Below are 13,732 nucleotides of genomic sequence, written 5' to 3' on the forward strand. Positions count from 1 at the left end.
CAATCTCACGTTCGTTGACATTTTAAAGGTGAGAAGCCACTCGTTGGCACGCACGTCTAACTCATGACCGTTTACCGGCAGTAGCAGCTCTACTAACTCCACCAAACGCAAAACTCCAACTGTTCATCGCGTGGCAGGGTTCCGTTGCTTTTCACGTCCTTTGGAAAGTTCTGGTGGTTCAAGCTTCACAGCGGATCCGTCGGATGTTTTAATTGCAGAACCCACGACGCTGTCATGAGCGTCGCGAGTTTCTTTTAATTTAATTTCCCTCTCGAGTCTTCGTCTTCCGCCGCCCCCTCGCCGCTGCGATGGATCGGAGGAGGGCGAGGAGTCCTGTTTATGCTCGGCAGTACAGCGGAGGATCGGCCCCGTCGTCGCCAGTCCACCCGCTCTCGATGGAATCGGCCACAGGAGCCGGCTTCTCTCACGGGAGGCGGGGTTCCTCACGGGCGGCCGCAGCCAACGCACGCCTCGCGAAGGTGATGATGAAGAAGAGTAAGGCTGAATACGACGAAGACTCGGACGGGGAGGACGTCGACCCTATCCCCGCCATCGTCGGTGGCGGCGGGAGCGGAGCAAGGTACGGGAGCGGATCGCCGCAAGTGGGATCTGCCGCCGCCGGGAGCTATGGAGGTGGAACTCTGACCGCCCCGAGGAATCCATCTCCTATGGTAACGTTTTGAAACCCTTTATTTCTCAATGTACTTTGTTTGTTCCTCTCTTTTTCTTCTTCCTTCCTCAGATTCATTTCATTCGAAATTGAACTTAATTCTCTTATTATACATAGTTCTTTTGACGAAACTCCTTATCGTAAACACATGAGAACGGATTCGGGAACGCGATTTTTGAAATTCAAATGTATTTTCTCCAATAGTTCGTCTAAAGTTCTGACGTCGGTAAGAAGGAATTTTGCAATTTATGGAAGTTTTTTTTCTTTTCTTTATTTTTTGTCTTTTTGGTGAGGATATGGAAGGAATTTACAAGATTATAAAGTCGTAGATGCTCCGTTTCATCCGACTTCGCGGCCGCCTTCACCTCCGCTCGAATCCCGCTGTCCCAACAACACGGTCGCCCGCTGTCCCAACAACACGGTCGCCGGCAGATCTTCCCTGGGCGGTTACCCTTAAATCTCTCTCTGTAAGCGGCGATGGAACACCGGATTCGCCGCACCCCAAGTCCGGCACTCTCGCGACGGAGTAGCGCTGCATCTAGTGGGTCCACTTCCGGGCGGGCAATGCCTCCCGAGTATCCCCGATCGTCATCCATCTCCTGTGTTTCTGGCGTCAAGCGGACCCAGAACCTCGCTGCGAAAGCCGCGAATGCCCGCCTAGCCTTGGTAATGGCGTCGCATACTTCCGAGGATGAGGAAGATGATGATCTCGTTCCCGATGGCGCCGGCACTAGTGCCCGTACGTGGTTCGGGCTGACGAGGCCGGTGGCCAGGGCCCCATCACCTGCGGTAATTGCGAAACTTGCGCTTCAATCTGGAGACTTGTCTTATATCTATAACTTTATCCACCTAATTCCATGATCTTAATCTTTTCTTTAGTTCCGGTCACTTTTTAGTAAGCATCTGCGTGCAAGTAACCGTGGAATTTCTGAAAGTTTTACGCCGTGGAAAAGTGGATATGTGATTTGTGATCTATACAATTTTGTTTTACTATTTATTCCTCAATTTTAGCACTTCTAGTATGGTTCCCACCCACAAATTTATTATATGTTCAAGAAGTTGATTTTCTGACGCATGCACTTTTTTTGCTTAGCAGTCCCCACTTCTAATACGTTTTAATTCTACTAATCGCGCTATGCTGATAATTTGTTGCTGTTTTTTTTCTCAATTTTAATCTGTTTTCATACTATTGGCAGGGAAAATGGAACCAGAAAGTCCATGTTCTACTAATAATGTTTTCTCTTTTCTTACATATTCCCTAAAGTTAAATTACATGAACTCTTGATAATTTAAATTTCATTTTTACTGCTTGGAATGGAGTTGACACTTTTAATCCCAAAGAATTTAAGCCCTCTAACCCCACCCCCATTTTATTGATAATTGTTGAAACTATTGAATGTGAATGCCAATTCCATGATCATTTCATTGTTGTTCGTTTTTTTTTTTTTGACTTGTTTTAACTTCGATGCTTGGCCAAATGGAGAAGTGCTAGTTTCGACCTATACTAAAAACATTAAAAGTCAGCATCGAACTCAAATTGAACATCGGTTCTAACGGACCCAAGAACCAATGACATAACAGTTATGTTAGCTTTAGAACCAAAAAAACCAAAATTGTGATTGACTCAGGTAACTTGACTGAGTTTGGACAAAAATAAAGAACAACATTTTTTAAAAAAGTTAAACCTTAACCATCTTACATCCCTAAAATAACTAATTGAAGAGATTCTTTCTTTAGAAATGACTAAAATATGACTTGAATTTTTATCTCATCTATTAGATATGCCCAAAATAAATAAAATTTTAGAATATCATTATAAATATGTAGATGATTTTTAGGGTTGATCTAGGTCAACCAAACCTATAATATTGGTAGGTTTGATTATTGTATACATGCATTTCATTGCTAACCCTTAAGTCTGTAAGGATCTCGAGCGCAAAACAACACAAACGTAGCGGAATACATTTTCAAGATCCTTCCCAGAAGATCTATGTGAAGGAAACCGTATACTAGTTGTGATGAGAGTTATACCTTTGTTGCGTAAAATACAAACTCCTGACAGCAACTTTGCCCTCGTTGGATCTCAGCACGATCAGGTGTTCGCGCCTCTTTCGGTATCCATACGAACACGTTTCGTCCATCTCACAAACTCGGAGAAGAAAAACCACCTTAGGTTGTGCTAGCAACCAAACAATGAGGTTTCTGCCAAAGAGGAAGAAGGAGAAGAAGAAGAGAAAGAACACGAGTGTATCATGATGAAATGAATCAAAAATCCTTTTGTACTCATTCAATCAATTGCCTTAATGTCAATTGCCTTAATTGACATTAATATTTGTCTTCATCCAATGTATGATCAATTTGAAATTGACCACCTTTTTGCTCTTTATCCAATTCATGATCAATTCTAAATTGAACACTCCTCTTCCTTTATGAATTCAAATTCACCAACACACTCAATGAGTCTAACTCATCAATCCGAATTGACTCAATGAGTGTAATTCGAATTGGACTCAATCCAATAGTTGGATAAAATTGAGTCTAACTCAATAAGTTTAATTCAAATTAGACTTAATCCAATGATCCATCATATGAACCCATCTCCAAATTAACATGTTCATTATGTGTGTGACCCAATATGTTCTCGTAAAGTTGGCAATGTCTCTAAAATCATTTTAGATACATAAGCAATGAGTGACATATAGCAAGGCATCATTGCTATCCAAGTGACGAGAATATCGAGATCCTATCCAACCTTTCCGTGCCTATTATCTTGTATGACTCAATCCTTCTATCCTTGATATCTAGATTGATCGAGGCATAGACTGTGTCATCCTCTTATCAATCTTTATGTTTCTTGATCTCTAAGTAGCACACTCAATCAAATAAGCTCAATATCTCATATTGACTCATTTGAGCATGACCATACATTCTTGTGTCCTACTAATCAAGGGGCCGATAGAAGCGATAGATCCCATCTACATTACTCACATCCCTCGGCATAACTTATTGCATACCCAATGATCGACTTTATAGTCCACCTTGTTACAAGTGACGTTTGCCGATACCAAAGTACACAACTCCTTATGTAGGGAACCGTAGTGACTTCAGGTCTAAGGACTATTTATACTAACAGTCACTATGAAAATATTTATGACACTTATAACGATCCATGAAACATTCTCATGGCGGGTCATTTCGTACATATTCTTTAATATATATTCATGTGTCTCCATATCCGTGGGACCGGCTCTAGGGGGGCCCCTGATGTGGCGGTTCCACATTTTTTTTTTAATATATATCCATGTGTCAACTTGATATCTCATATCCATGACTTGTGAGATTAAGTCATTCGTTGAACTACATGCTAGTCTCAACGCATTAATATTGTCCTTGTATATTAATATTTAACTAGGAATAGTTAAGAGTAGCATTCTATATATATGTATCTATAATATCCCACTATCAATTCAACCAATTGATATGTTATAGACTAGAACCTATTATCTTAGAACATTATTATACTTATTTATTCAACACTGAACTGGAGTAAATATAATAACCAACTTTGTCTTTTATTAATTAATAAAATATGATAAAAATGTCCTTGTCAATCATCTCATAATTGATACTAGGCCTAATGCTAACAAAGTCTAATCAAGAAAGATGGATTAAAAAAAGTGGTATGCTGGTATGTGGGGCATATAAGGTCTCTATTAAGAGATATTAAAAATATTTGTATTGATGAAAAGGATTATAATATATCAAGCAAATTATACTAATTAATCCTTCAATTAATAATTTAAAAAATTGTGGCATGCATATAATTAATATTTAAGGTGGTTATTATTTGTACAACAAATATTTAATTTCACTTGCAAATTGCATCCTAATCCTAGCAAATCGCAAAAGTTGGTTTAGTGGTTTACAATCACAATAATTAGTTTTCTTTAGTAGATAAAAAAACATCAAAAAAATCCTCGTGAAGTTCTAAATGATCGAATGAACCTAACTAAAAATTCCCCCTTTACTACATGATGATCTGCTTGGTTTGCTTAGGTGCTTGCCTAGCCACCTGGTCCACTTCAAACAACCTAAAGGGATTGCATCTTTAGGTAATGCATTCCTTGTCAAAAATGCCTAGGTGGCTGCTTATGTGGTAGCCTAGACTGCTTTACAGAATTCTGCAAGTAGACTAGTGAATTGAAGCCTCACTTTATCTAACCCAAGTCTGATAAGTTTGATTTGGGTTTTTTGTCATCAGCATAATTAACATGAAGTGAACTTCAAAGAGTCATCTGGTGATTACGAAGTTCTACCAATGGCTAAAGTTTAACCTATTAAAAACATAATGCAAGATCTGTCTTTTCGATCTATGGCTATGAATATTTATTTATTTTTTTCTTAAAGAAATGGGTATGTATCATAGTTACCATCCTGAAATTTAGACCAGCAGCCTAGACCATGAAAGCTTTGCTTGTGATCATGAATGGGTAGAATTATTAGAATTCTTAATATAGTTCTCAGATGAAAGCGCATATCATGCTAATGCTGTTATTTTTTAATTGATTAGCTAGGTCGGAATGTCCTTGAAACAGCTCCAGTTAGTCGCTCTATATCAGTCGGCCGACCAACACTACGAGTTCCCAGTGCACCAATGATGCCTCAAACTAAAACAACAATAACGACCCCCTCTTCTATTCCAAATATAGATCCTGCAGAGAAACAAAGAGATAAGAGGTAAAATGGTTGCCTTTACTTCATTTGATATAAAGCACCAGGGCTTGTAAATTCATGTCACATTATGTAGTTCGGTGGTCATTAATTAACTACCTGAATAGTTTGAATTTAATTTCATACTTTGTTCTTTGATGGTGGATGTACCTGCTACTCTGCAACATTTGTAGACGTGGGAGGAAGCAACACTCCTTTACTGTTTACCAGAGCAAAAATAATGCTTATGTAGTCTCCTAAATACATTCTTGAATTGGTTGGTTTTAAGTCTTCAGTTACTTTAGAGCGGTTATATTAATTTCTGATAAGTTATTGCAGATCATATAATATGTTGTGCTCTTTTGGTTCTGGTGGTTGTTAATCTATGTTACAGATTTTTTCCAGATATGAGGCATGTGAAAACTAGGGAGCATGGTGAATTGCGTGAGGCCTCTGCGCTTCAAGATAAGGTACTTCATCTCTGTCATATCCAAGAAAATTATTTTTGCTGGAGTTATACAATGTAAATGCTCAGAGAAGGCTGCTCTTTCATGCTTTTTTGTCAATTTTACAGAAGAGAAAATTTTGATCAATCTGAATGGTTTTAGTTGCAAAACTCATCTTTAATGGCATTTAATATCAAGACTCATTTTTGTTGACTTGCAGCTGGATATGCTAGAAGAAGAGAACTACAGCCTCCTTGAAAAGGTTTGCTATTACCAAGTTTTTGCTAACAGGGTCACGCTTTTTTGCTCTCATTCTGGCATACTTGGGGTTTCTACAGCTTCAACTTGCTGAGGAGAGATGGAAGGAAGCAGAGATCAGGTCTCGGGAGCTTGAGAAACAGGTTGTGGATGATTTTTTTCCATGACAAATTTGCAGGAATTAAGCCTTTTTTGGTTATCTTAACCCTCTTTCTTGTTACCTCATTCTTTATCCTGTCAGTATGCAGTTAGGCATACCTTTTATAACTAGCATTTCACAAATGCCATTCATTTGTGCATATTACACCATTGTGGCTGATCATGTAGCCTTTGGCAATTTTTTTGGTTTTTTGCTTGCATAAATATCCATAAAACTATATTGCCTGTATAATTTTGGACGTACCACTGGTACTGGCACAGATTCTGACACTAACTACTGAGATTTTAAACCTTGTGTACTAGCTAATTTCGCTCATCTTTTTCATTCAGCTTCCAATCAGTTTTATGTTTGTGGAACATCCATGGTTCATCAAATTTCATAAAAATTTTCTAAATTTCACTGTCATATACATCACTTCACTTTTCCTAGTAAAGTTCACAGCTGTTGCAGCCATATTGTGTTGTTTTTTTATTGAAGAATCAGGATAAACCTTATGTTGCATTTAAGGTTTTGTTTACTGCAGCCATATAATCACAGAATTAGAATAAAACTGCTTATGGCGTTAAGGCATGCCAACATTATGTTGAGCACTAAATATGCATCCAGTATGTATCATAGCTAGTCTGCGGACATATTCAAGGGCCCCTTCTGTGAAATTTAGATACATCTTCAACAGAAACGTGCATTTTGAATAGACCATAGACACCATAGTGACTTTCAGCCTTGCTCATGTATGCTCCAGATCATAGAAATCCAGCAAGGTGCTAGTGTGCAAAGGGTTAAATGATATAGGTGCATGTTAAATTCTTGCATGCCACATTACTCTTGGTTGGAGTAGTCAGAATCAGATCATAGATGGTGTCCCTAGTTAGTCTTGCTCAATCTGACTTGAATCTTGTGTTATCAGGCACAAATTTCATAGCAACTGATTGTCTAATCTTTGATTAAACTACGGGTCAACAATAAGTTCTATGTTCATTTATTGAAATGAATTGGCCCCCACGGGTTGGCGCAGTTGGTACCTGCATGAGTGTTTATTCCAATAGGTCTTAGGGTCAATTCCCAGCAGATGCAAAATGTCTCGTTGGATGCCTGCTATGCTAGGGCAAAATGCCCCTCGTGATTTACTTGCCTATATCTTGCTGTGGGGCCGGCGATACTAGTCGCTTGGGGTGAGCAATGCCACCTTTTGCTCCAATCTATTGAAACGGATTGATCTAAAGAGCTAGTTCTTGGAGGAAATGATGCTCCCAAGTGGTTGCGTTCGAATAAGTTGTTTTAATGTGTTTAGCAGGGTTTAAATTAGTCGTTACTTGTATTTCTATATTTTTGATATGTGCAAGTTAGAGCACTTAAAGCTTGCTGAGCTAGTTAACTTAGTAGAGTTGAATGGTTTGTGCTCAATGGTTCGGAGGTCTCTAATGAGTCTTAGAATTTTAAAAGGGAGGACACTCTAGGGCAAGCATTGAGTAGTTGTGGATGCACCATGAGACTATAGGTTGGTGATTCTAACATCTAGTACAAAGTGAACTTTGAGGCAACGAGGATTAGATGACATTAAACAAGCTCAGGGAAGTTGGTGCATCCGATTGATCGGAGGCCTAGTGAGGTGGATTGTAGAGCAAATAGCATTTAATGATTGCTGATGCGATCATGAGTTCGTAGGTTCAATGGCCCAGAGGCCTAGTACGAGGTGAACTCGAAGCCAATTTTATACTATGCTGGATGACACAATTTTATACTCTCTTGTCACTGGCATAAGTGATCTCTCTTGTACGACTTATGCCACCCATTTGAAGAGAATTATACTCTGTTAGCATTCCATGTGCTTTGGCATCTACAAAATCATGCCATGATGAATTTAGCTAATGGTTGTTAGGTATAATGCTTGTTAAATTTTTGTTACTAGTATCTCTAGAATTGTAATTTAATTGACTATGTAATTGCTATAGTCTTACTTTTAGTAAAAATCAAGATAAGTAGAGGGAGAGCAAAGGAGCAAGGTTTAAAGTACCGACCTATGCCAATTAGTATGGGTAAAATTTACCAATCTGCTTGTCAATTGACATGCGAAATGCTTGGCATTGACATCAAAGTTATGGGAAGAGAGGGAGAGAGAAATAGAAAGATAGATTGAGGGAGAGGAGAGAAGTTAACCTGAGAGAGGGCATGATAGGCAATAGGTAGGGCGAGTAGGGAGGCTATTGTAGGTGGCGAGTACTTTAGGCGGTGGGAGCAACAGGTGCGTGTGTGTGAGCCACAATGACTACCGGCAAGCAACAGGTGGACAAACGATTTGAAACAGAAGTGAGAAGAGAAATAACTTATAAATGGAATTACTTAATAATTCCTAAATTTATAAAATATAACTAACCCAATTAAATATGGTTGAACCAAACAATGCTATATAAACTTGATTTAGCTTTAAATAAATTAAAATAAATCTAATTTGAGTTCCGTTTGAACCTACTTGTTCTTAATTGACATAATAAACTTTATTTAACCCTAACCAACTTCCACTCAATACAAAAGTCAAAAAATTAATTTTATTATCTTAATTAGTTATCTAAATTGTAAATAACAATTCAAAATGCCAAATTTAAGTAGAATAGAATTTGGTATATGATATTGGTGTAAATCTTTTGGTATTCTAATTTTTGTGACCTCAAAAGAGATTGAGAGAAATTTTGTGAGCAAGCGATAAGAAAACTATGATTCATTGAGATTGTGTCGAGCTTCTTGTTTTCCTTTAGGTCTTCTCTCAACTTTGGTTTGAATGTTAACAAATAACTACCTTTTGACACGACATTTTAATTACATTTTTTTTTAATTTAATTAAAAATAATTCATTTTTTCGTTATTTTTAATTTGTCACATTGGAATATCATTTAAGGTACATTATGATTGCAATAGACATGAATTGATTGGAATATTATCATAAAAATAATACTTCATCCGGTTTGCCCAAATCGACAAATCTGCCTATATAGACAACCCTAGTTCTCCAATCCACGCGGTTTGCCAAACACATCTTGTTTGCCTCTTCTTACTGTTGGACTGTTGGACATACTCGATTCCTAGCTGTTTTTGGCTCAACCTGGATTGAAACTTGTGTTATGTTGTGCAAGTTCTGATGATAATATCCTTGATTAAAACTTAGATCACCTAAAATTAGTCAAATGTTTCTCTTGAAATAATTGATCTGGAGAACTAGTAGTTTTTACACAATAACTTTCAGAGACCATGTATCTTTAATTTCTAATGTTTGTTCCCTAGTATTCCCTTAGATCTTGCAATTTGCTTAGTGCATCTCACCGAAAAGAATTATGTCATCTGATTCCAGCTATTATTGGCTGGCTTGAAGCTTGTGCTATCATGTGCAAACTCTTACTTGATGCTCTGCCTCTTAAAATTCCAAGTTGCCATTAATTTCTATTAAACCTTTCTACTTCAGCCAGTGACAAGAGAGTCTCCATTTAGTTTGAAAGAAGATTTCAAACATGACAATGCATCTTGTTCAACAAGTGATTGTTAAAACTTACTTTGTTGAAAGTAGATTCTTCATCCTGCTGACGGTGGGAAATATGTTTTTTCCCCATGTTAAATCATCTCCAGAGTTAGGTTCTTGCTGATGTGAGATGTGTATTTTCTGATCCTAAACTGTCCTCTTTTTCATTTCTTTTTTACCATTATATTTGTGTCATTGCTCTATGCTGGGAAAATTGAAATCAAATCATTATTGCATTCTTGTTTATGGTTCTACTTAACTCTTCATGTCTTTCTTATTTAGCTCATTGCTCTTAATAGTTAGACTATTCTTCTTAATCACCATTGCTATAGGTTACAAATCTCGGTGAAGGAGTGTCTTTGGAAGCCAGGTTATTAAGCAGGTAGATTTTGAGATGGTACTGACTCCATCACAACCTATCTGTTTTCTTTCCTCTTGTATCACAAACTAAGATGATATGTTTATCGCAGAAAGGAGGCAGTGCTACGCCAAAGAGAGGTAATAAGAGTCTGCACTTCTTGAAAGTCATTGTGACAAGAATATGTTAGTGCCAAGTTCAATGAACTTCAGAAAAAGGTCTTTGAATTACATGTTTAGATATCTTGCTTATGAACTAGAATTGCAGTAGTTTACTTTGCTTGGTGTGTGAGAAAAATGAACAGACTTCTCAACTCTCAATTAGGTTTCTCGCTATCAACAATTTCTAACTATAGCTCATGATCCAATCTGATGGAACAAACTATTATGATGGCAAGAATTCTTCGGTCATTATAAACTTGGGGTTGCAATAGAACATGATTTTTTTCATTAATATTTTGACATATAGGTGATTACAGAAAAGAAATCTGATGAATCATGTAACTGTATTCTATGCTGGAATAGAATTTCCAGAAAGATTATTCTTTTTCCCCCTCTTTTCTAACGTTTCCTTATGTCCTTAGATTTTTCTGTATTCCAACCTTTTTGTATTAATACTTATTCAACCAATATTAGTTGGATCAATAAATCTAATGTTTGTTTGGTATATTAGGAAGCTTTAAAGTCTACTATGAGGTCAACGGATGATAAAAGTGAGGAACTCATATCTCTTCGTCAACAGTTGCAGGTAACAAGTATCATTTATCATCATTTCCTTTTGTGATAAACATTTTAGTCAAGTGATTATCTGAAGTTCTCCCTGGGTGATGTTTGATTGGGTTTTGCACCTTGATAAAGTTTGCAAAAGATGAGGTTACAACTGTTGCTGATCAACTCAGAGGTGCTGAGTTGGAAGTAAAAGCTTTAAGAAGTATGACCCAAAGAATGATATTAACCCAAGAGGAAATGGTATGCATTTCCATTATAAGTTGTTTTTCCTTGGAACATGTTTTATGCCAAATATAAAATGATAAATCTGGCCAGTTTGTTTGATCAATGGTTAAATTATAGGAGGAGGTGGTTCTCAAGAGGTGTTGGCTTGCTCGATACTGGGCATTAGCGGTTCAATATGGTACTTTCTATTTACAAAATATTTTACCTGGACTGTTGGAAAGTTACCTTTTCACTTGTAACATGAAAAGTTTGGTAAATTTATCTTTAAAAGGTTTAGTATCAACTATTGAAAAAATAATAATGTTAACCCCTTTCAAGCTTGTGAATCAGCTCTATAGAAACTTATAGGCTAATTCTAGTAAAAATTACACTTGAGTCCTTAAGTTTTCTTAATTTATAATTACACTCCATAAATTTCATTTTTCTACCATTGGTTTCATATTTTTCATTACCCTCCCTTCTCAATTTTTAATATCATCTTCCAGATTTCATTTCGCTCCTTATAGATTTTAAATTTTCATTTCATCCCTCATAAATTCAAAAGTTGTTTGTCTTTTCTAGGCATAATATTCATGTTCAAGTTTTATTTCATTCCTTAAGAATTTTATAAGTCACTGCTTTGTCTTTTTTGAAGGAGATATATTCATCTAGTGCTTCTTAAATTGTGAGAAAGATTATGTTTAATGCATATGTTATTGACTTATTAATTTGAACATAGTCCAATTTTCAATCTTAAGGACTCACTATCATCTCAAGGAACATTCGAGTTGTCCTCTTTCTATAGGTTGCATTTTGACAGTGTTGACTCCTACATTCCTAGATGTGATAGTAACCTCTTATTAGATTGAGTCAATTGTATATATCTCTAAACAAAAGCACCTATAGATACATAGTTTGTTGTAAAGTATTTCTAGAGATTGAAGATGCTTGAATCACTGAAGATGAGCTTTGACAGTTGTCCCCAAGCTACGCTACTTGAAGAAATAGAGTAACAACCACACGATCCAACTAGAGAGGCACCTCTACTTTGCTCCTTTTTTATCTACGTTCTTGAAAATTTTTTAATTTTAGGATATTGTTGTTGTCATTGCTTGCTTTCTCCTTAGTCAAGCTGCATTCTTCACTTTTAATGACTTGACCCCCTTCTCTTGTTGTGCCCTTGTTGTTTGCTATTTTTTTATTTTTTTTTGCGATTGAGCCTTTGGTGTATATATATATATATATATATATATATATATATATATATATATATAATTTTTTTATAAGCTAAAGCTTTGTTATGCTCATTTTTTTTTGAAGTATTCAAGCTCAAAAGGCCGATCAACTTGCAATTATGTTATGCATTATTGCTTTATGTTTGCCTATTTTAGTTTATTAAGGATGTCCTGTTGTATTTTTTTTCTTGTTATGCTAATATGTTTGCTACTCTCACCTCGAATTCCACTTTCCCTAAACTATTCTCATTTCCATTGCTTTAAATTTGCGTAATCATCATTGGTACTGTAGCTCCCTTGCTACCATTGATATCTACCTATTACTATTTACAAATGGAAATTCATTTTCTCATTCTTTGCTGGTTAGCACGAGTAAAATATCATTCTACAAATAATACATAATCAAAATTGAAACCAAGGTTTAAAAGTTTCATTTTGAATTTAGGATAGACAAAATATCAATGTCATTGTTCTTGACTATAATGTCGATTAGCATTGAAGGGGGAGTAGTTGATATACCTTTTTTTGTTGTTAATCCAGGTATTCGGACCTTTACAAACTCAACTATTAATTCAGAAGCGCTCGCGATAGTGCACCTAGTGACCTCGACAACCCTCCCCCATTGTAGAGTTGTATACGCTTTTTAATTGTGTAGTCGAATTGTGCACCGTGCACAACCGCTCCACCAATTAATAGCCTTCTTGCATGCCTGAGCTGGGTATTGAACAGTGGTGCTTTGTGAATCCACCAAATGTCTTTTTGCTGCACCATGCCCGAGGGGTAGTTGCTATATCCTAATGTGGTAAAAGGCGATTTGCTCGCCCTCGCCAACCCGTCCCTAGGCCAACACGAAGGAGGTAAATCACGAGTGGCTACTAGCCATTAGTGCAACAGCCAAGGCATGGGGAAAGGCATGCTTGGACATGCCGAGTTTCGATCTCATGACTTAATGTGGCAACACTTCACGCCTAAACCACCGCACCGCCCTGAGGGGACTGATAATTGCTATACCCTAGCATCATAAGGAGGTGGAGAATGGAGCAATTGCTATATCCTAGCATCATGAGGGAGGTGGAGGAAGAGACACATTTCAAAGTTTGTCTTACATGACCCAGCTGAGTAATGAACCGTGGTGCTCTATGAATTCACTAAACGTCTTACTATTGCACCATGCCCTAGGGGTACCCAGTTAGCCTACTAGCCCTGATATGACCGGTCCGACCCCACGAAATTTTTCCATCGGTCATCAGAGTAAATCGGGAAGCGCTCGCAGCAGGCAGCCAAGAAGCCCAGCATCCTTTGGTTGCGCGCCCCATGTAGTTGCTATATCCTAGCATCATGAAGAAGGTGGAGGAAGAGACACGTTTCAAAGTTCGTCGTTGCCCTTACATTATAGAAATTCAACCTTTGTCAAAGTTTCCTAGGTGGTAGACACACTAAGATCTTAACAAGTGT

The 13,732-nt window shown here is 37.3% G+C and overlaps 1 protein-coding gene across 2 annotated transcripts in view; it reads left to right on the forward strand.

The window, feature by feature from the left end:
- The first annotated feature begins 210 nt into the window (after positions 1–210).
- Positions 211–13,732, forward strand: part of LOC122042330 (coiled-coil domain-containing protein SCD2-like) — a 40,166-nt gene continuing 26,644 nt past the window's right edge. Inside the window, exons 1-10 of one of the 2 annotated variants that reach the window (XM_042602375.1) lie at positions 211–671; positions 5,241–5,407; positions 5,775–5,850; positions 6,047–6,088; positions 6,165–6,227; positions 10,085–10,134; positions 10,223–10,250; positions 10,783–10,857; positions 10,968–11,078; positions 11,181–11,241. In XM_042602375.1, the coding sequence (XP_042458309.1) occupies positions 309–671; positions 5,241–5,407; positions 5,775–5,850; positions 6,047–6,088; positions 6,165–6,227; positions 10,085–10,134; positions 10,223–10,250; positions 10,783–10,857; positions 10,968–11,078; positions 11,181–11,241 (1,036 nt within the window). In that variant the 5' untranslated portion in view covers positions 211–308. Of the gene's footprint in view, positions 672–982; positions 1,460–5,240; positions 5,408–5,774; positions 5,851–6,046; positions 6,089–6,164; positions 6,228–10,084; positions 10,135–10,222; positions 10,251–10,782; positions 10,858–10,967; positions 11,079–11,180; positions 11,242–13,732 lie in introns of those variants that run through there. The other variant, XM_042602376.1, reaches the window with a different exon arrangement.

The sequence above is a fragment of the Zingiber officinale genome, chromosome 2A, assembly GCF_018446385.1.
Source record: "Zingiber officinale cultivar Zhangliang chromosome 2A, Zo_v1.1, whole genome shotgun sequence".
NCBI classification, from domain to species: domain Eukaryota; kingdom Viridiplantae; phylum Streptophyta; class Magnoliopsida; order Zingiberales; family Zingiberaceae; genus Zingiber; species Zingiber officinale.